This window comes from Streptopelia decaocto (assembly GCF_964273445.1).
Source record: "Streptopelia decaocto genome assembly, chromosome: 25".
Classification (NCBI taxonomy): domain Eukaryota; kingdom Metazoa; phylum Chordata; class Aves; order Columbiformes; family Columbidae; genus Streptopelia; species Streptopelia decaocto.
In genome coordinates, this window is record NC_138680.1 from 1,045,998 (window position 1) to 1,069,204 (window position 23,207).

At 47.6% G+C, this 23,207-nt stretch overlaps 1 protein-coding gene across 2 annotated transcripts in view; it reads left to right on the plus strand.

Moving 5' to 3' along the window:
* The window catches only part of GFPT1 (glutamine--fructose-6-phosphate transaminase 1), a 43,083-nt gene that overhangs the window by 4,847 nt on the left and 15,029 nt on the right, over nt 1-23,207 (plus strand). For both annotated transcript variants that reach the window (XM_082072534.1, XM_082072533.1), the window contains exons 2-13: nt 4,959-5,066; nt 5,886-5,993; nt 7,287-7,412; nt 8,396-8,454; nt 11,199-11,333; nt 12,158-12,219; nt 12,997-13,076; nt 17,245-17,350; nt 18,607-18,770; nt 19,343-19,438; nt 19,733-19,830; nt 20,954-21,074. In XM_082072534.1, coding sequence (XP_081928660.1) covers nt 4,959-5,066; nt 5,886-5,993; nt 7,287-7,412; nt 8,396-8,454; nt 11,199-11,333; nt 12,158-12,219; nt 12,997-13,076; nt 17,245-17,350; nt 18,607-18,770; nt 19,343-19,438; nt 19,733-19,830; nt 20,954-21,074 — 1,263 coding nt within the window. The remainder of the gene's footprint in view (nt 1-4,958; nt 5,067-5,885; nt 5,994-7,286; nt 7,413-8,395; nt 8,455-11,198; nt 11,334-12,157; nt 12,220-12,996; nt 13,077-17,244; nt 17,351-18,606; nt 18,771-19,342; nt 19,439-19,732; nt 19,831-20,953; nt 21,075-23,207) is intronic.

A 23,207-nucleotide genomic window follows, 5' to 3' on the forward strand; every position in this document is an offset into this window, starting at 1 on the left:
TGGCTTGTTCTAGAGCGTGAGTTACCGAGGTCGGCTGTGGCGTTCCTACCAAAACCACTTGGGTTTAATGGTGTCTGAATGCCCAAATCGAGCTGAAATTCAAACTTTTCAAGTCCGTTTGGGTCTGACGTTCTCGGCGGGTCCATTTAGGGAACGTTCCGCTTGGATTTCACCATTTCTACATTTTCCACGGGGCTGGCAGGGGGAATTCGCTAGATTTGCGTTGGAATTCCATCCCAACCAACACGTTTGACTGTTGTGATTGAAACCAGTCGTCACTTTGACAGAAAAATCAGCGCTTTGTGTCTCTTCCAGCAGCTCTAAAGATCGATTCGAATATCAGGACGGGGAGGGAGCGAACGAGGCTTTGCCGTTTGGAGAAAAACACGTCTCCGGTGCGGAAAAAAAGGCCTTTTATGGCCTATAAACCACAAGGTTGAGTCGCCACGTTCCACCTTGGAGCAAATCGCGGTTTGTAGCGGGATGAAGCGACCCTTTGTTCAACTTTTGAGGAAGAAGAGGTCATTTTGGTGACTGTGTGAGTGTCACCTGAGCGGTCGCAGATGGGTAATTCCAGGGGAAAATTGCCTCTGCAGAGCCCCAAAATACACTTAGATCAGTGAAGCGTAACAAGCAATTACTGCCTCGGGTCTTTCTTTTTGCTTCTCATCAGTGTTTTCTGTCGGTGGCAGTGGAGTTGTAGTTAAAAATGGAAATGATTACAAGATGCTCGTGTGTTCCTGAATAATCCAATAGTTAGGGTAGAGCCAGGAAAAATGCTCTTTATTAAATGTGGGTTGAAATTTTCCCCAGCCATGAAGGGATGTTTAAAAAGGAGAAAATGAAATGCATTTGAAAATATTTCCAGTAAATGAAACTGCTATTTTCATATGGATCATAAACCTTCAAATATTCGATCTGAGCTTGCAGATCAGGAAGCCGTGCGTTTTGAAAGACTTGTGTTCATTTTCACTGGCGACATTGTCCAGTTTTTTACTTTAATTATGCATCATTTTTACGTGTTATTCTATTATTTCTGCTTTCTCTAAGGTGAGTTTTAAACCTGCTTGTCTTGCTCGCCTTCTCATATAAAATGTGTTGATCACAGGTGAGTTCTTGGAGTTGTTTCCTTAGTGGCGTCTCTGTTATCACTTCAGTTATTTTCCTGTCACAATCTAAAAGCCGAACTGAATCAAAACTGAATCTCCCAGCGTTCACATGCTCATCTTTTTGAAGAGTGTATCTGCATATTTTGCAGCATTAATGCTGTATTTGCATTTCTTTTAGTTGCCTTGCTTTTTGTACTCTCCGTATTTACTGATTTACTAAATTCCTTGTGTGGGTTTGGTTTTTTTTTTGGTGGAATTCTTAGTCTCAGATTCAGATTTTAGTTTTGCAGATTCAGATTTAACAAAGATGTCCAAAGTCAGCCCTGGCTAGAGGGAAATAGTTCTGGTTTTAAGCCTTGTGCCAGAAGCAGGATGGAGACTAACGTGATCAATTCACGTTTACAAAAATATTCTATGAAAGGAAACGGAGTTTCTCCTAATAATAGAGCCCATCTTAATTAGACTTTTTCCTTTGGAGGACTTAGTTTTCCTGGCCTTGCTGGGCACAGGGGGGCTGTGCTGTGCAATGGGACCTTTCCAGGGTGTCCCCACCGGGCTCTGTCCGTCCTGGCTGTCGATGGGGAGGTTGGGAGGGTATGTGTGGTCCGTGTGTCCTGCCGGGCCATCCAGGTGACTGCGCTGGGCTCCCCGGTCAGTGGAAAATCCCCCCATTTAAAATGCAACATCACAGCTTGAGAATGAGTTGGGTTTTGTGGCTTGTGCCTGGTGGTGTTGCCCTTTTCTTCTCCCTTTTTGGCATATAGAATATTTTGGTTGGAAAAGCTCCTCAAGAGCGAGTCCACCCATAACCCACCCCCAGCACTGCCCCATGTCCTGAGAACCTCATGTCCGTCTGTCCAGCCCTCCAGGGATGGTGACTCCAGCACTGCCCTGGGCAGCCTGTTCCAATGCCCCACAGCCCTTTGGGGAAGAAATTGTTCCCCACATCCAACCTCAACCTCCCCTGGCGCAACTTGAGGCCGTTTCCTCTGCTCCTGGCGCTTGTTCCTGGGGAGCAGAGCCCGACCCCCCTGGCTCCAAGCTCCTTTCAGGCAGTTCAGAGATCAGAAGGTCTCCCCTCAGCTCCTGTTCTCCAGCTGAACCCCCCAGGTCCCTCAGCCGCTCCCATCACACTTGTGCTCCAACCCCTCACCAGCTCCGTTCCCTTCTCTCAACTCACTCCAGCACCTCAATGGCTTTCATGAGGTGATCCCACCACCCCTGGGGCCACCATTTTGAGCCCTGAGGTGATCTTGGTGCCGCCATTTTGAGCCCTGAGGTGATCTTGGTGCCGCCATTTTGAACCCCCCAGTCCCTCAGCTGCTCCCATCACAGTTGTGTGGCTGTGGGCAGCCTGACATCCGAACTTTAACGCTGATCATCATACCCCATTTGCTGAAAGAGCCACCTGCGTGGCCTTTGGTGTTGTGCCGTGGCTGTGAACACCCTCCTGGGGGCCGGGTCTGCCATGGCCGAGGTGCCACCGAGGGGGTGCGGGTATTGTGGGTGCTTCTGGTGAGGTGTTTGATGGGCCCAGCTAATGCCAGCACCATTAAAAAGGGTGCAAGACTCCAAGATTTTGGGTGGAAATGGGACGCTGTTATTATTCCCTGGTTATAATCATGCCTTCTGAAGCAGCTTTACTTTGGATGCCATGGTAGGTGGCTTTCCAGTAAAGGGAAAATGCTGGACCCCAGCTGCCTTTTCAGAAACATCTCGTGTGCTTGTTTGCTCTGCTTTATGGTGCACACTCGTTATTTTTATGTGCAATTCTACTGCTGCGTTGGGCGTCCGTTTGGGAGGTTTCTGGTAAATATGGCAAGCGGGGCTCTTGCAGCTGCCCGCTAACAAAACCTTCTGCTCTGTGCTCCTGGGGCAGGACCTGGGAGTCACTAAAGGGTTTTAAATATCTGGGATATAGCTGGAATGTGCCGTCCTTCACCGGGATGACAGCTATTTGGAGTCCGTTCGCTTGTAAACAGGGAGGTTGCTGTTTGTCTGAAGAACGCAGTTTTTAGAAACAGAGTGAACTAAGTATCTCAATTTGGAAAACTTGGTTTTGCCAGGAGGGTGGGGAGGAAGGTTTGGAGATGGAGAGCGTGGGGGAAATATCCTTCAGAGGAGGCTCTGGAAATACAAGAGGGGTTGTTGACTGCCGTGGGTGTTTTATTATGTGTTGAGTGTTCCGCTGTGCATCGGGAGGTTTGTGAGCTCACCCTGGCCGTGCGGTTACTGGAACTAACGCTCACATTGAACCAATGCCTTCGATGCACAGTCGCTTGGAGATGGCAGGAGCAACAGGAGCGAAACTGCCCATTTTTATAACATTTATAGTCTTGCAAGCGGTTCTCAGAAGAAACTTTGGCTTTTGTGGAAGTAAAGGTAAAGAAACCAAGTGAAAAGCTCATTTTTTTTAAATTCCTCTGACTAGGTCGTTTAAGAAAGAGGAAAAATCGAACATGCACCCAATTATTTTTTTCTAGTGATGTAGAAGAAGTGGTGTGCATTTTATTTTTCCAGCAGAACTGCAGGGAGATGCAACTTCTAACGCTGGTGCTTTGGGAATGAGAAGGTGAAGGTTATGACAAACTTGTCCAGAGACCTGTTTCTGGAGTCCATGGAAAAGGGAAAGGAAGGGGAGAATATCACAACGTACAAGCCCCGCTCGGGCTAAAATGTCCCTTGTAAACATGTCCATGCTCTGTGGTGTTCAGTGGTGTCAGCACTGAGTAGCCCGTATTTCTGCTTATAAATTCAGACATCAAAAGGCTTTGAATTATTTAGTTTAATTCCGAAACACAAACAGCTTAAGAACACAGTTTTTCAAATGTTCCTTGAGATATAATCTGTGTGTCAACGTAAAGATTTATGTTCCAAAAGTCATCTTGAGGGTAAAACTCTTCACAGGACTAGAAGCTGGGGAACTGAATGGCAGTACCGTCAGGGCAAAATTAAAGATTTGGGATGCCTTAAGACTTTGGTTTTGTGCGTGTTTGACTCAACTCCATTCCCCTCAAGAGGTTTTGACATAATTTCTCAAATTACAAGCTTTGAATTGCCAATCACGTATAGAGATGTTTATGTGAAACCTGTTTTGCTTTTATTCCATGCAGATATTTTTCTCCTTTAAAATTTTAGGCGGGGTGAAAGGTAGATTTCAAGTCCAAGTATTTCTAGCGTCCAGTAAATCTCTTCTCATGCTGCTGCCTCATGATGCCACCAAAGGGAATTTTACTGAAATAGTGCTATAATTGGCATTAGAGATCTAGGAATTTGTGTGTCCCCATCACTGCTTAAAAATAGGAGCAATAGTTTCTCTTCTTTGCAACCTACAGGGAAAGCAGCTCCATTAGTTGAGGGTGTTAGTTTGCATGAGTTAAATTCATCTTTTTTTTCCTTAGTGGGTCTGTGGGAGGGACTTGGAGAAAGCTGTTTGAGGAGGAATTCCTTTTGCAGGTGGTTCTTTGGCAGGTGAAGCTCAGTGTTGGTGAACCGAGTGTTTGTGTGCAGTGACGAGGTTCCTGTCCCGCGGTGTCTCCTAAAAGTTGTGCCGGTGCATCTCACATGAACGTTCTTTCTCCCATCGCGCCCGGGCTTGTCCCGTTTCAGCGTCATGCTGAGGACGCTGGTATTTTGTGGTCAGTTTTGATCTCTTAAATGTTGGTGACATCTCTGTCGGACCTTAGGTGGGGTCAGGACAAGCTGCAAATGTGGAGGTACCTTCGTGCGCGAGTTCCGCACGGAGCCTTGTCTGGGTTTTAACTTACTGCCCGTACTAAGTAGATGGCGTGGGTGGAGTTTCTTCAGCTGTGGCTTTATTAGAAGATCATGCTCTTTTCCCCCATACAGGGATCTTTGCTTACCTGAACTACCATGTTCCCCGGACCAGACGGGAGATCCTGGAGACCCTTATCAAAGGGCTCCAGCGCCTGGAGTACAGAGGCTACGACTCTGCAGGTACCGCTCTCGGAGCAGTAATGGTTCTCGTTTGAATTTTGGCTTGTAAATGATGGGTTTTGTGGTGTGTTTGTGAAGAAAGCTGAAACACAAATTGGATGTCCCTGTGATCATGTGGTCAGAGGTTTGGATTAGCTTTCAATATACAGATTTGAGCCCCATTGAGTGCCATTGAAACCCGTTGAGTCTCATTGACCCCCGTTGAACTCCGTTGAGCCCCATTGACTCCCATTGAACCCCATTGACCCCTATTGAACCCTACTGCCTCCCAGTTGCTCCCCATTGACCCCCCCATTGACTCCCCATTGCTTCTGATTGACATGCAGTTGCCCCATTGACACCTGCTGAACCCCATTGAAACCTGTTGAGTCCCACTGACTCCCATTGACCCCCTGTTGATTCCCATTGAGCCCCACTGACACCCTGTTGACCCCCATTGACCCCCCGTGGACCCCATTGACCCCTGTTGAACCCCACTGCCCCCCAGTTGCTCCCCATTGACCCCCCCATTGCCCCTGATTGACATGCAGTTGCCCCTGTTGACCCATGTTGATACCCATTGACTCTCATTAACCCCTATATATTCACCTCTAGAAACATTCATGATGCCTGTTGTCTAAGGCTTTGAAAGTAACTTCAAGATAACAAAGGGAAAACTCGCTTCCAATTTGAGGGGCTTTTTGCCTTTATTTGGAGGGTCAGCTGGGGGGAGAAAGGAAGCATTCTAAAAAAATCAAATAGACAGTATTCGTTCACAGAAAGTGCTGTAACATACCTCCTGCACTTAAACTCTTTCTTCATGTTCCGCGGCGGTGTCAGGTGTGGGAATCGATGGCGGGAATGACAAAGACTGGGAAGCCAACGCTTGTAAAATCCAGCTCATCAAACAGAAGGGGAAGGTGAAGGCTCTGGACGAGGAGGTTCACAGTATGTATTTCCCTTTTGTTCTTTGCCTGCTCTCTTTCCTTGTAATGTCCTCTGATGTCATGTGTGTTTTGAATATCACCTGTTTTGCCCTGAAACACTATTTCCAAATAACTGTGTATGAAGTGCCAGGGATGTGAAGGCTGATGTGTGTGTTGTGAAGAACCCAGTGACCCTGGGGACGTTGTCACCAAGTTCCAGAGAAGCCCTGATTTCTCAAGACAAATGAATCACATCCTTCTGAAATAAAATAAACATTTTTAGAAAACAGACTGAAGAAAACCCAGACAAAAAACTCCTTAAACTGGGGAAAGGGCAGTTACTGGGAGATAATTATCAGAGACCTAGAGCTTGGGCGAAATGAGAAATGCTCTAATAACGCCACCAGTATAATGATAAATTTTCATATGTAATGCTTGTCCCAACTAAAGCTGTAGTGATGGACTAAGCAACAGGTTTCAGGAGCGTGTATGTGCGTAACTGTTGGATTGGTGAAAAAGCAGAGAGTCAGGGCTTTGTGTGTTTCTGCCTCTTTATATTCCCTTGATTTAAACGTTGATTAAATCTGTGCAGAATGCAAAAAACCACCAAGTCGTTGGGTGTGGAACACAGGTCAGGCAGATGCTTTTCAGGGGAGTCAGGGGCACTGGTTGGGATTCAAGAGCTGCTGTGTTGCTGTAACTTAACTACTTTTTTTAAGCCTAGTTAGTGTTAACCTCACGGTGCAGGGTGCTGTTCATCCAAAAGGAAGGTGGATACATTTAGAGACAACTGGGAACTGAAAAGGCTGGGTGAGGTGGTGTGTGCATTACAGAAACAGGATACACAAAATATTTCTGACAAAATGTTTGCCTTCTCAAGAAAATTGCAGGATATACACTATTAAAGAGATTGTGGAGACAGTTGTGGAAAAAAAGGATGCTAATGGTGTGTGTTCTAGAGACAAGTGTGAGTGATAAATAGTAATATTCTAACCGTAGCGATATGGAACCATGAACCGGATTGGTTTGGTCGCAACTGACGGTGTCCGGCAGGTGACAAGATGTCAAGGTGCACCCCAGAGGGGGAAATTAGGGTTGGATTATTTCTTAAGATGTTCCTTTTTCATTTTGATGCTGTGAGGAGTGCAGGCAGGTTGCTTGTGTGCCTCTGCATTCAGAATCTCCTGAAAACACACCCGATGGTTTGTTTGGTTTGCTGATTCTGTTTCCCTGTTACTGTCCTGTGGCCCTGTGTCCTGGTTGTGGGGTGGGGATGGCCCCTCGGTGCTAAAAACTTCTCCTGCTTTTGCTGCAGAGCAACAGGACATGGACCTGGACATCGAGTTTGATGTGCACCTTGGCATCGCCCACACCCGCTGGGCCACCCACGGCGAGCCCAGTCCTGTCAACAGCCACCCGCAGCGCTCGGACAAGAACAACGGTGAGTGCGACGGCACGAGGAGCTGCTGGAGCTGCTGTCCCGGTGCCCGGGGTGACCGGGGCTGGGGGGTCACTGCAGGCCGGAGTGCCCAGCCCTGTTGTGTGAAGCTGGGGGGGGTTCGGCCGTGATTTCTGTGTGCAGGGTAAGTTCACAGCAGTGAGTGGTCATGTGAAAGATGGGAATTAGTGCCCAGGGGGAGCACGGCCGCAGTGCAGAGGAGGTGATGAAGCTGGTGAGGGGCTGGAGCACAAGTGTGATGGAGCGGCTGAGGGACCTGGGGGTTCAGCTGGAGAACAGGAGCTGAGGGGAGACCTTCTGATCTCTGAACTGCCTGAAAGGAGCTTGGAGCCAGGGGGGTTGGGCTCTGCTCCCCAGGAACAAGCACCAGGAGCAGAGGAAACGGCCTCAAGTTGCACCAGGGGAGGTTGAGGTTGGATTTAGGAACAATTTCTTCCCCAAAGGGCTGTGGGGCATTGGAACAGGCTGCCCAGGGCAGTGCTGGAGTCACCATCCCTGGAGGGGTTTAAAAGGTGTTTAGACGAGGTTCTCAGGGACATGCATCAGTGCCAGCATTAGATTAGTTGGACTCGATGATCCTGAGAGTCTCTTCCAACTGAAATTGTGGCTGCTCTTTGGAATTGAGTTTTCTATACTTTTTTTCCCCATTTATTAATGTTTTTTCATGATCAGCACTGTAGGGAAGGGGGTTGGTCTGCTCTGTGCAGCTCGGTTGGTGTTGGGTGTAGCTGCAGCACTGATGAGGTGGCAGGAGGAGCGTGGGGTTTAACGCTGGGTCTGGGTAGCCCTGCTCCCAGCCAGGTCATGATCTTCTGCTGTTACCAAATGGGGCAGAGCAAGGAGATCTCACCGGGAGGTGAAACTCTTCTTGTTCCGCCAAGCACTTTCCACACAAAGCTTTGTGCTCTCTGCTGTCTGACACGGGGCTGCTGTGGGGCTGAGTGGGGCCTTTCCTCTGTCCCCAGAGTTCATCGTCATCCACAATGGCATCATCACCAACTACAAAGACCTGCGGAAGTTCCTGGTGAGTGATCTGTGTGTATGTGTGTGAGCCTCGCTCTCCTGCTCCCCTCACGTTTGCTCTCACGCATTTCCCTACTCACTCCCGACTCGTCCTACTCCTCCACTCACCCCCACCTCGTATTCTCACTCTCGCTCCCACACTCACATTCACTCTCCTCTGTTCATGTTCCCCAACTCATATTTTTTGCACTTAACACTCAACTCTCTCACTCATTTACACTCCCACTCCTCCACTTACACTCTCACACTAACTCTCCTACAACGTGAGTACATTCTCACACTTACATCCCCACATTCCCTCTCTACCTTACTGGCATTGCCCTGCTCACTCACATTCCCACTCCCCACCCACGACATTCCTCCACTCATACTCTGGCATTCTCACCCCAACTTGCGCTGCCCCTTCGCTCCCTTACACCCTCACCCACTCTGCTCCATTCACACTTCCCCGCTCTGATTCTCCCACTTGCCCAAATTTTCCCTCCCTCCTGCTCACACTCTTCCACTCGTTCCCCATGCACATTCTCACACTCCCCCACTCAAACACCCCTCATTGTTCCACTTCCTCCCCCACTCACACTCATCCATTCACACTCTTCCTCACTCTTCCACTCACATTCGTTGCTCTTCTCCACTCCCACCCACGTGCAGTCTGGACTCTCACTCCCCTCACCCCACTCCTCATTGCCCCACTCATCTCACCCCCCACCGACACTCTGCTCACTCTGTACTCTCCCACTCCCTCGCTCCATTCACCACTCACCCTCCCACTCACCCACACCCTCCCACTCACCCACACCCTCCCACTCACCCACACCCTCCCACTCACCCACACCCTCCCACTCACCCACACCCTCCCACTCACCCACACCCTCCCTCCCCACTTACATTCTCACTCTGCCTTCCTCACTCTAACTCACCCTCCCACTCCCCCACTCACTCCCCTGTTCCCCCACGCACATTCTCACACTCGATTCACTACTCACACTCCCCCTCTTATATGCCCCCTTATCCTCCCACTCACCCTCCTCCACTCACACTCACTGTCCCACTAACACTACTCACTCCCTTAGTCACTCTCCTATTCACACGGGACTCTCCACTCACCCCACTCACACCCCCACTGCTCTTACTCTCACTCCCTCCCTCAGACTCGCTCTCCTAATTCTCCCACTCACACCTCTCACTCCCCACTCACACTTGCCCCCATTCATATTCTCACACTTGTCCTTCCACCCCCACTCCTCTGCTTGCTCCCCCACTTACACTCACTCCCCCACTCATATACTCCTCTACTCATTACCCCATTCCCCAGCTCACTCCTCTTACACTCCTCACTCACTCTACTCATCTCACACTCCTCATTCACTCCTCACCCCATTCATATTCTCACACTCGCTCCCTTTACCCTTCCACTCACACTCCACAACTTGTGCACTCACTCTTCCCCTCGTGCTCAGCCCCACTCATGCTTATTCCCCAGCTCACGCTCAGGGGCACACTTGCACGCTCACTCCACATTTGCACTCAGACCTGCTCTGTCATTCACACTCCAGGTCTCGCACTTACTGTTCCACTTGCACACTCTTACACACCCTCCCCACTCCCTTCTCCACTTGCACTCACACTCATCCTCACTCGCACTCACACACTTTCCCATCCCTTTTTCACTACCGTGTGCACTCACACTCGCTCGCTTACTTCCACGCTCGCTCTTGCATTCGCGTTTCCCCCTCTGCTCACACACTCCTGTGCTTCCTCCCTCGCTGCCTCACTCGTGCTGACACGGCGGGGAGGCAGGAGGGAAGGAGATGGAGAGGAAATGAAAAGGAGGGCAAGGAAATGAAGGAATAGGAAGGGAAAAGGAATAGAAGGAGGAAGACAAGTCAGGAGGGGAGGAAAAGAGGAAGGGGGCAGGAAGGAAAGAAAAAAGGAAAGAAAGGAAGGATGAAAGGAAATTATGAAGGAAGGAAAAAGGAAAGGCAGGAAGGAAGGATGAAAGGAAATTATGAAGGAAGGAAAAAGGAAAGGCAGGAAGGAAGGATGAAAGGAAATTATGAAGGAAGGAAAAAGGAAAGGCAGGAAGGAAGGATGAAAGGAAATTATGAAGGAAGGAAAAAGGAAAGGCAGGAAGGAAGGATGAAAGGAAATTATGAAGGAAGGAAAAAGGAAAGGCAGGAAGGAAGGATGAAAAAGTCAGAAGAGAGGAAAGAGAGGAAATAAAAGGGCAAAAGTCAGGAGGGAATTAAAAAGGGAAAGAAGTGGAAATGTGGGAGGGAAAGAAAACAAAAGGCAGGAAGGAGGGGAAAAAGGAAAGACAGGAAAGGATGAAAGGAAGATACAAAGGAAGAGGAGGGGAAAGAAGGAAAAAGGAAGGGCAGGAGGGAAGGATGGGGAGAAAAGAGGAAGAAAAAATGAAGAAATGCAGTATGGCAGGATGAAAGAAAGGCAGAAAAGGAAACTAAGGAAAAAAGGAAAGGCAAGAAGAAGAAAGGAAGGAAAAGGAAAGGTGAGAAGGAAGGCAGGAGCAAAAGGAAAAGCATGAGAAAATGAGGGAAAGAATGAAAGGGAGGAATAAAAGGAAAGGCAGGAAAGAAGGCGGTGGCAGAGGAGAGGAAGGAAAAGGCAATGCAGGAATGAAGGAAAAAGGGAAAGGGAAGGAAAGGCAGCTGGGAGAAGGAAAGAAGAAAGGAAGAGCAAGGCGGGAAGGGAAGGCCGGTCACCCAGCGCGTGCTGTCGCTGCAGGAGAGCAAGGGCTACGACTTCGAGTCGGAGACGGACACGGAGACCATCGCCAAACTGGTCAAGTACATGTACGACAACCGCGACAGCGACGACATCAGCTTCACCACCCTGGTGGAGAGGGTCATCCAGCAGCTGGTAATGCTGGGAGCGGGGACACGGGGACAGACACAGACAGACAGACAGACACAGGCACAAAAACCGCCTGTACTCCAGTACTGCCCAGGGTCAACAGGCTAGTGCAGCACAGACTGTGCCACAGGCCGTTCTGCAGCACACGCTGGGAGCGGTTTTGTCTTTCCCACCTCTGACGGTTCACCTCAGACATTTACATTCATCTTTAACATCAGTCACGTGAAAAGTGTCTAAATTTGGTGGTGCAACAGCATCTCGAGGCAGCTGGTTCCTGGTGTGTTGGGTGGTTTTTGCTTCCCATCTTCCCCAAATCTCCATCCGGAGAGGTGCTGACCCCTTGTGGGAGCTGCTCCACACGGCCGGGGCTCCGGGAACAGCGCCCAGCGCCTCATCCCACATCTTCAGGAGATGCTTTTTCGGTGATTTGCCTGGCAGGAGTCGCAGCACCAATAGACCAGGAACACATTTTGCTGGCAGGTTGTGGTGGCTCACCTGAACATTTGGTAGCACCATCCAGACACCCCAGTTTGAGCACTTCTTTAAGTGGAGCTTTGCAAGTCGCCTCCCTGCACTCTGACCTAAGGCAGGAGCACTTTCAGGGGTGACCGCTGAGCACAGTGTCAGTTTGGGGGTTCAGAAGACTCATTTTGTGGTTGAGGATGAGCTCCCTGGGCTGGGAGCAGTGACACTTCAATGAGGGGGCTCGGAAAGCTTCACAGCCACCTGTTCAGTATCTCATTCATTTGCAGCTGCTGTGCTGGGAACCCTGAAATGGTGCCCTGGGCCTCAAACGACAGGATAAACAGTTTGTATTTCTCTTGTTCCAGGAAGGTGCTTTTGCCCTTGTGTTCAAAAGTGTCCATTATCCTGGTCAAGCGGTCGGTACCAGGTAAGTCTCACTGTGGGAAAGTACATTCTATATGTCACTTTTTTTTGTGCCCCCCCTAGTTAGATGGTGGAGTAGAATTTGTTCTCATCAGGCTGTACATGCTGGGTGAGGGTGGCTGTTGTTTGTCCATTTCCTTTCTCTTGTTTTCCATTAATCATAACAGCAAATTCCCAAAATGTTATGAAAATTTCCTAGTGACTACATGTACCACAACTGGTCTGGAACAGCTTTTTAATTTGTTTTGTAGACTCTGGCTGTGAGAGATCTGAAAGGAGATGGTTTTATCTTTTCCCTTCTGTTTGCCACTGTGGCAGCATGTGGACAAGTCCTCTGTTTGACTTGAAGTTGGGCCAGCCTGGTGTTTGGGTTTTGGACTCTGCTTTTAAATATCAGCACCAGTCGGGTTGGTTTAACCACATGCACCAGCACATTTAACCGTGGGCGCCGGCACAGCGTTTGGATTTGGGTGCTGCTGGGTCTGTGTCCGTACCGTGAGCAACAGCCGGTGCGTTCCTGGTTCAAGCGTCCATGGGATCGCAGTTACTTTTGCAGAGTTTCCGCTAAACTTGAGACGGATTCCTCGTGTCCTTGTGCTCTGTTTATTCAGAGATTCTTTCACTCTGCCTTGTGGCCTCCCCTGTCTGTAGCACCAACAGCTTACCTGGGAGGAGCTGGCTCTCTTGTAGCTCAGTTCAGAGAATCGCAGTCCCTTCCGGTCGGCCGTCAGGGTGATGAATCTTGGGGCACGGAGGGTTGTAATTCGATGTGTTTCTGCAGGCGAGGCAGCCCCCTGCTCATCGGAGTGCGCAGCGAGCACAAACTCTCCACCGACCACATCCCCATCCTGTACCGGACGGGTAAGCGTCAGCACCCCCTCCCCAGGACCTTCCCAAACACCCAGACCCACGGACGGGCAGAGACAACCCACACTTGTGTGCTCTGGAATACACGTTACACTTTTAAACTTGCACCTGTAAATTTAACCATTATAAAAACAAGATTTTTCTTTTTAAAGTAAGTTTTTAACCACACGCTATGCCACCATATACCTCGAGTTTATCTGCTGAGGGATGTGCTTTTGCTTCCCAGTGTCTGCCTGTACACCAGGTTTGTAATCAAAGCTTTAATGTCCAGTGGTTGCAAGTAAAACACATCTTAATGCAGCAGAATAGGATAAAATCGTTCAGAATAGTAAAGTTAACAGCATAATGAACTTAGATACTGATATGTGTGTGGCAGGTTGTCATTCATGGACTTGGTTGTTTTCAAGAACAAAACGGACGGTGCACCGTGGGCCACGGGCTTTCCACTGTCACAAACCTTTCCCCCGCCCCGCCAAGAGAACTTTTGAATTTGAATGCTGTTACCCTTTGCGTGGCAATCCATATTGATGTTGTCCGTCTGTCTTTCTCTCACACACGTGTTTTACCACTGTAGACACATAATTGTGCCCTGGCAAATGAAAAGCGGCTCAGAATTACCCTGTAATTTCCCGCTGGGCTGGTTCTCCGGACTCGCTGTCACGGTGTCTCGCTGCCATGTAGCGAGAAGAACCAGTCCCAGCAAGCTGTGTCTGTGTTTACTCTTGGTTGATGCTGGATAATTAGCAGTAATCCTTAATGTATGTATGTAACACTTTTTTGTTTTCCATGGATTATCTGAAGTTTGTTTTGTTTTTCCAATTACACTTTCAGCGGTACAATCTATGGATCATTCTTTTGATGGAATATCCATAAAAATGGAGGAAGGTGCCTACCAGAGAAAATCTAATACTTGAAATTTCAGACAAATCCTCCAGTTTCTTAGAAAAGAAATCATCAATGAGGGAGATACGCATTGTCTCTTTAATATGTGGTTATTGCTTTCCATGTAGGGTAGTGAAAAAAATGGGATAATCAGAATTCCTTATTGATCATAAACTCCAAGAGCGACACAGGAAAATCCACCCATCCCGTTTCAAATATTCTGACATTGTGCTCGGCCTGTGCACAAAATTGATGACTTGGCGCAGGTTGTGCTGCGTGCTCCCTGCAGCTCTGAGTACAGGAGGAAACACTAAATTACCTTAAAATAAACCCACACTGTTCTCAGACACGGTGAGAACTGTGGGGTGTCCTGTGTATGGACAGGAGTTGGACTCCATGATCCATGTGGGTCCCTCCGACTCAGGACATTCTGTGGTTCCAGGAGCTGCTTTACCTGAATCCAAACATTTACAAGGTTTTGTTTCTTTTTACCAAATGTATCTCTCAAGTTAGTGTGAAGTATTTAGAGTAAAATTCTGAAGTCAGGTTAATTCCCAGGGGTTTCAAGAACCAAAGTCCTTCAGCTTTCAGTGGCACTAAGGCTCTTCTGAAAAATGGACCATATGAAATGTATGGGTTAGAGAATCTTTGACTGTTAATCACTGCTTCATTAGTTGTATAATGCTGTCACCTGAGAACTCTTCTTACAGAAATCAAAGCTTTAATGCTGCTCAGGTAAGCCTGGCAGAATCTGTTAAGCAGCAGCTGTGCTGTAGGACCTTTGCAGAGCTGCCATGTGCTTAGGATTGTCAAAAATAGAGAGTGAGGTGGGATCAAAATATGTTCAAAATGTGTCCCCCACCCCAGTTTTCCTATACCTGTGTTAATTCTCTGGGACACCCCCGTCCTTTGATTTAGAAGGGAAAAAGTTAAAAGATTACTTCTATGTTGCTTCTAAATTCTAGTAAATGGGAGGTAGGTGCTGTAGAGCAACGGCTCAGGTTATCCATAGGCAAATGGACAACGTATGGACAAATCCATAGGTAACACAACAACCATAATTGGCTGACAATACTCATGGTAGCTTTTCAATCACTCCTTGGTAAGATACCCGTACAGTCCACGTGCACAAGAACATGTTCCAGTTACAGCTCGGGGGGAATCTAATACAGGAAAGCAATGCGACATAATAAAGTCAATGCAGGGAAATGTTGTATTTTGAGAAACAAAATTTGCATGTTTTGGTCAAGAATGGGTGCTTCTGCTGGAGAACGGCTACTAACACCTTTGCTCTGTCCTTTCTCAACAACAAATCAGTCTGTCCTGTCTCAACAACAAAGGAATTGTTTTCCTCATTTACTGATTTAATCGCGAAAGTGGAGGGCTCGAAGCTGTTGGCTGAGTGGAACCTTCTTCCTGAGTATCAACATGAAAGCAGTATTTTATCTGCACGTTTGCATGGACAGAAGTACAAATTTAAATATCACCAGCTTTACTGACATCACCGAATCAGATCAGTATCCAGTAGGTGAAACATGACATTAGAGTTTATGGAATAGATATATAAGAGAGGACCTTCAATGCTGTTATTCTTCAGCAATAGTCACATTTTGCCAGATAAGCTGATTAATCCACCCCCACCCATTACCACTTGCAAATAATTCTGTTTGAGCAGTAGGTGTTTTGGTTCTTATCTGCATTCCTGATGAGCGCTGCCACTGAGAAGTATTTTCCGCAGTTAAAGAGGAGGTGGAGGATTAGAGAATATTGGGAATTGCCAGAGTACTTCAGAGAGGATCCCTGGTGAAACACTGAACTTTTAAAAAGGCTTAATACAAGTTTTTCAGACTCAGTCCTGGGTCCTTCAGTACTCATGGATACTTCCTTGGCAATAGCAGACTTGCAGCAGATTGCCAGTTGTACAACTTTTGGATCAGAATGAGGTGGCTGTGTTTGATAGTTCAGGACCGAATACTTACTCATTGATTTCCTCATCTGTGTCTGAACACATTAGCTCAGCCAGAAAAACATAGGTTGGAGTTACATCTGCTGGTGCTCAGAAGAACAGTGTGGGGGTACAGGTGGCAGCTCTGAAAGAATTTCTGGAGGTTGTTGGTGCCAGCGTGTGCCCAGGCGGCCAAGAGGCCACCAGCATCCTGGCTGGTACCAGCACTGTGTGGCCAGCAGGCCCAGGGCAGCGACCGTCCCTGTGCTGGGACCTGGGGAGGAAAAACCTCGAATCCTGGGGGCAGTTCTGGGCCCCTCAGCTCAGGGCTCAAAATGGCGGCACCAAAATCACCTCAGCACACAAATTGGCGGCCCCAGGGGTGGCGGGATCACCTCATGAAAACCCTTGAGGTGCTGGAGCGAGTTGAGAGAAGGGAACGGAGCTGGTGAGGGGCTGGAGCACAAGTGTGATGGGAGCGGCTGAGGGAGCTGGGGGTTCAGCTGGAGAACAGGAGCTGAGGGGAGACCTTCTGATCTCTGAACTGCCTGAAAGGAGCTTGGAGCCAGGGGGGTCGGGCTCTGCTCCCCAGGAACAAGCGCCAGGAGCAGAGGAAACGGCCTCAAGTTGCGCCAGGGGAGGTTGAGGTTGGATCTGGGGAACAATTTCTTCCCCAAAGGGCTGTGGGGCATTGGAACAGGCTGCCCAGGGCAGTGGGGGAGTCACCATCCCTGGAGGGGTTTAAAAGGCGTTTAGACGAGGTTCTCAGGGACACGGGTTAGCGCTAGAGTTGGGTTATGGTTGCACTCTATGATCTTAAGGATCTCTTCCAACCAGAATTATTCTCTGATTCCATAATTTTGCCCAGTGCTGAGAATAACTGACAAAATAAGAGCAATCCTGCTTGAATTCTCGAAGCCTTGGGAAAGTGAGTGAAACAGCAGCACAAGAGACCAGGCAGATTCAACTGGGAAAACATCGGTAAATGTGACTGCTCAGAAAGCAGCGTGAATTCTCATTTCCTAGTAGAGCCACACATAAACTTTCATTTGTATTTTTACTGATATTTTCCTCTAAACTTAAAACTCTGCACCAACGTTACACTTGCAGACTTAATTCAAAAACCTTGCCAGCAAACCGAGAAAGGGCGCAATAATGTGAGTGCTTGTATTCTGCCCTGCTCTGTTGTCACTGTTCAATTTGCGGCGAGCGCTCCTGGTGATGAAAATAGTGCTTCATGTTGGTACCGTGCCTTGGGGCCCCTGCTTGAGGCGACTCCGCAGCCGCGTTCCAGCTGTGTTCCTCTGTGCGCTACCTGACCCGCGTGTCTTTTAGGTAAAGACAAGAAGGGGAGTTGCAACCTGTCTCGTGTTGACAGCACCACCTGCCTTTTCCCCGTTGAGGAGAAAGCTGTGGAGTACTACTTTGCTTCTGATGCGAGGTAATATTTCTATAGCATATTTTAGCATATATAAAAATATGCCACTTAAAGCTGGGGCCTTGAACAGGAGATGGGGAGGTTGTGGTTTCTTTATGAATAATAGTACGTTATATATAAGTGGCCGTTACTTTACAAACATTAACTAGTTGCCACATGCGGCCCTGAAAGAGATAGAGTTGGATTAGATGAGTTTCTGTTAAAGAACTGAACGCTCGCTTTGGAATAGTGGTATTACCCTTCTTGAAGCACATCTATTGATAAGACTCCAGAGGTAAGTAATAGAAAACCTGAGTACTTACCTAAATTAACAGGACAGATGCTAATTATCAGGAGAATTGTGTTGATCCTCCAGGGATCTCTGCACACACGCAATTCTTTTGTCATCAAAGGCAGTTTATTTTAATCCTAGTGAAGGGAGGAAAGACGCACTTGACAGCAGCCTTCCCAGAGCTTTTGGTCTTTTTTACATTAAGGAAATGAGTCCGTCTTCCAGAAATGTAAATACTGCTGTGGTTGACGTCTGGTCAGAGCATTTTGGACAGTCTTAGGACAGCCGATGTGTTCTGATTTTAGAGAGCTTTTCAGTGACTTGCCCAAGGTCAGAACAAAAGCTACTGAAATTGGGAGCTGATGTATTTCAGTACAAATTGCCTTGTTCAGTTAAGAGAGAGTACAAACGAAGACCTTGTCAAAGCTCTTAAACCCCACTGGTAATTCCAATATTGACGTTCCCTGAGTAAACTGCAGGCAGGGAAGGTGTTCGATAGAACGTAATCCTTGGAATGCTCCTAGGTGGATCTCAAAGCACTTTACCAGGTGGCCAAGCTGTCCCCAGTTTTATAGATGGGAAAATGAGATGCAGGGAGGGTCAATGGCTCATCACTGGAGAAACAAAGAGTGGATTCTGCACCTGTAGTTGAGCACCCTGTGTGCTTGGGCTCCCTGTGCTCCTGACTCCCGCTCTCTAGCTCCTAACGGTTCGATCACGTTGCTGCACATGCTGCTTTGTCTGAGGAATTCATAGTTTTTTCTTAAAGCAGGCACTGAAGTTAATAATGAGGTAGATGGAAAAAAATCCAGGTATATTGGCAGTGTGGAAATGTACTTTACAGTGTTCCTCTTATTTTAAAAGAAATTCCATTGAAATGAGTAACCTTCTTGAATCTAAAGCTGTATGTTGGATTGTAAATAGGGCTGTAGGCCTCGTCTTTCTGTGGAGAATAACGTCTTGTGGGAAATGGTGTGTTCTTTCGTAGCGCTGTCATTGAGCATACCAACAGAGTGATTTTCCTCGAGGACGATGACGTAGCAGCTGTGGTCGATGGCCGTCTTTCCATCCACCGGATTAAACGCACAGCAGGCGACCACCCCGGACGCGCTGTCCAAACCCTGCAGATGGAACTTCAGCAAATTATGAAGGGTAAAACCTTCTGGATGTCCACAGGTCCTCCCCGGGGTCACAGAGTCGGTCAGGATGAAGACGACCTTTGGAGGTCGTCTGCTCTGGATTAGAAGCAGGGCCCAGTAGAGCAGAGTGGTAAAGGGCCTTGTTTAGTCAAGCGCAGAATATCTCTAAGGACAGAAATCCCACAGCATGGCTGAGCACCCGTTCCAGTGCTTTCCTACCCTCAGGGTTAAAATAATTGCCCTTATATCTAATGGGACTTGCCCTCCAGCTGCTGGCACCGTAACAAGGACAGTTGTGGGGCTGAGGGTTTGGAGTCCTGCTCCGAGGGATCCATTTTTCCCAAGGCTGATCCCCAGCAGGCTCGTTGTTCCGGATCTGAGCCTTCACTGACACATTTTAGGAACCTGAATCTAGTGCTCTTGATGAACAGAAAAAAGATGTATCAGCTTCATAATCTCTAACTGGTAACTGGGCTGTTAGTGACTCTGGTCCAATCTTTTCCCTGTATACATAGGAAAAATGTAACTTACCAGGAGGTAATTTAAAATGTTCTCATTTGGTTTGTTTCTTTCTTTCTTTTATAGGTAATTTCAGCTCATTTATGCAGAAGGAGATTTTTGAACAGCCAGAATCTGTCGTTAATACAATGAGAGGAAGGGTCAACTTCGATGACTACACTGGTAATTGAGATGAAACCACCTTGATTTTTGACAGCTCAGTATCTCGCAGTTTTTCACAGTAATTATAGAGGAGGTGGTGACATGGGAGAGTAAAACACGCCGGTGTAAGGCGATGTGCACGTCTCACAGGCCGCAATTCCAGAATTACATGCACTGGTGGCAAGATTACTTTTGTGATGTATTTTTTGAAAAGCGGGTGATGGAGATGGTACCACACTGTGTGTTAGCACCCGTAAGCCTGAGAATTTCTGCTGCCTGCTCAGCCTAATTTTTCTGTCTAAATCTTACTTACAGTAAATCTTGGTGGGTTGAAGGATCACATTAAGGAGATTCAGAGGTGTCGTCGCTTAATCCTTATCGCTTGTGGGACAAGTTATCACGCTGGAGTTGCGGTAAGTGGTCAGTCTTGATCTGTGTGCCAACTGTAGCTGGAATTGAACAGCAAGCCCAGTATTGCCTGTGTCGAGCAGGTTAAGAATTGATTTGAGGTTAAGATAGAGCAAGTGCGCACTGATGAATGGAGACCTTTTGAGAGCTGCGCACACCAGACTTTCACCACTAACAGCAATAGGAAGGAAAAGCTGAAGAACCCCAATACTTTCCTTGGTATGGAGGGCTTTAAAAACCAAAACCTGCTCTGTGATTAAAGACATTTGGCAGGGGAAGAGAATGCAAGAGCAGAATGCAAGCGCTGCAGCAAGGTAGGGGCTGCCGTGAGCCAAAAGGATTCCCTCCTTTGTTATTTAGGCAGACGGCGCTGGTGCCGGCGCTGATCCCTGTGCTGTCAGGACGGGGAAGAGGTTTCTCTTTGCACCTCACAGAAGTACTGGCTGTGCCTGGAGCCAGTGTGGGGTTTTATTTCGTCAAGGCCTGACCTAATCATTGGTTAAAACGTGATGGCTGTAGATGAAGGCTTTTCAGATTGTAGCTTGGCAGCCCATAATGTTGCAATTAAAAGTACTCTGTGACTTCCCAGAGGAATCCTTTAGCTTCTCTCAGAAATGCTGCAAAACACGGCTACGGTCACTGATTTACAAAGACCAGACAAGAAGATTTTTGTTCGTCTTGGCTGGTGCTGTAAGATAATGTTAACAGTAACCCATCGACTGGCCAAAACGAGTTTCTGGCTTGGCCTGGGTACAGGGGGTGGTTTCTGAGCTCTTCAGTAATACAAGTTATAGTCTGATAGAGGACAGCCTGTATTACCCAATATATATGTAGTATTATATAATAAGTGAGACTTACCATTTAAGAAGAGTCTCATGTGAGGAAGGAGTTGGCCTCACGGGCTTTTTGCGGTGCCAAAACCAGTGTTGCTTTTCACAGCGGCGGTTGCGTGACTTGAGTGTGGGTAAACTGAGTAATCAAAATACAATCCAGCGCTCATTTTCACATGGTATTTTGATAGTAATATTTTCCAATGTGTGGCAACTAGGCGGCTTTTTTTTCATACTCCAAACACTTTATTTTTTTTAAATACGATGTAATATGTAACTTTCTAACATCTGTTACCAGACCCGTCAGGTTCTGGAAGAACTGACTGAATTACCTGTCATGGTTGAACTAGCCAGTGACTTCTTGGACAGAAACACCCCCGTCTTCAGAGATGATGTTTGTTTCTTCATCAGCCAGTCAGGTATGGTCTTGCTTTACCACCCACTCGCTCCCCTCTTTCCTGTCCATGTGCGCTGGGGAGGGAAAAGGCAGCAGGGCCAAGCGTTTGCGCCTGCCCGTAGCATTGGATCGCGTGTGGTACGCGTGAGAGGAGTTGGCACACACACACCAGAGATGGGGAAAAAATAGAGCGGTTCTCCCATCCGTCTGCGTGCTGCTGCAGGACTGAGCTGAGTCTTACATATGGTAACAGTAGTTTTGTTTCCTTTCTCTGCGAGGAAATATTCCATCAATCAACAGATGGAAAAAATGCTACTGAGCTCTGGGGAAAGGCAGCTCCATGGTTTCTTTTGAATAGTTTTAGTTCTCTATTTAAAGCACTACCAAATACTAATCTGCATGGAAGAAATGAAACTATCACAAGTATCGAAAAATACAACCATCTGGGAATGGAATATGAGATAAAAGACATACTGAAGCATAAAAAAATAAAGCGATGTATATCATATTCAAAATATTTTCAAGGACAAGCCAATACAAAACTACAATATTTTTTTCCTCTCAGTTGCATTTACCATTTTAAATTTTCATAACTGATTTTCAGGTCTGATACTAAAACTAGTAGTTACTTCATAGGTATAAAATACTCTTTTGGTAGCAATTTTTTCTTCTCCGTATCGAATAGCTCAGAATTTCCTCTCTTTGTCGGGGCTCACGTAGACGTTCAGGTTTTCCCTGGGTTTCTGGAATACACCTGCAGATGTTGTTCCGTCCCCTTGGCAACTGTCCCTTCCCAGTGTGACAGGGAACACGCTGAGGACACACTGGGGGTGCGACTGTCCCCTCAAGTGCTGGATGTGCCAAACTAACAAAGATTTTCCTGCACCCTGAGCTTGGTTGTCAGGCAAGGAGAGACCTTCTCGCTGTCTACAAGTACCTGAAAGGAGGTTGGAGCATGGAGGGGGTTGGTCTCTTCGCCCAGGAACCAAGTGACAGGATGAGAGGAAACAACCTCAAGTTGTTTCAGGGGAGGTTTAGATTGGATATTAGGAAAAAATTCTTCATGGAAAGGGCTGTCGGGCACTGGAACAGGCTGCCCAGGGCAGTGGGGGAGTCACCATCCCTGGAGGGGTTTAAAAGCGTTTAGACGAAGTTCTCAGGGACACGGGGCATTGCTACAGTTGGGTTATGGTTGGACTTGATGATCCTGAGGGTCTCTTCCAACTGAAATGATTCTATGATTCTGTTCTATGATTCAATACAAAGCCGATATTGAGCTCAGATAACCTCAGTTCCCCCGGCACGTAAATCTGTGTTGCTAGCTTTAGATTACACCCTCTAAGACTTGCTTTAAGTAGGTCTGGATGCAGAGCGGCAGTTATGTGCTGGGGTGCTGACAAAGCGAACCGACCCAGCCCTAGGGCTTTTGTTCTCGACTGTCACCTTCAGGAGCGCTCAAAAGAGGGGGGTTGTGTCCTTTTAGGACAAAAGCAAACGGGTAACACTAGATGGAATACACAGTAACTTCGGTTTCTAGTCCCATCTCTGGAGCTCAGCTCACCCAGCGCTGCTGGCGTCATCCCTGCAAGCTTTCCCATCGTGTTCATTTCAATCAACTTTTTCTGATTCTTTATATCTGGAGTTTTTGAATCAACATGTTAAGTGAGGTTCAATTTTGAGTGGGGATAATTAGATTTTGACATAACCTCTTTTATAGCAGATTTTCAAGCTCTGCCGGTGTTGGTGAGCACCATCGGCACCAGCTCCATGGGTTTCAATGGCAGGGAGGCGGGGGGGAGCTGGTGCCATTGCATCCGCCATGCTCTCCAGCTGTCCCTGACACATCGTGTCCCCCCACCCTGCCCCGGGTGAAGTTTTATTAACCAGGAAAAGGAAGAAAGTTGTTTTGCTTAAAGAAGATACACTTGAACTCCACCCCCACTTCTTTTCTTTTAACCATAGCACAATAGTGACTTTTCCTTGCACCAAATACTGTTAGGTTTTGTGCGTTCTGAATTTCTTTTTGGGGTTAGAACAGTGCGCCGGGGCTGAAATAACAACTAACGCCTTGACTTGTAGACATGTGCAAAGCTCTAGGATCGTATTTGGGAAGTCGCTGTGCTCTTCCGTCCGCAGCGCCAGCAGTAACAACAGG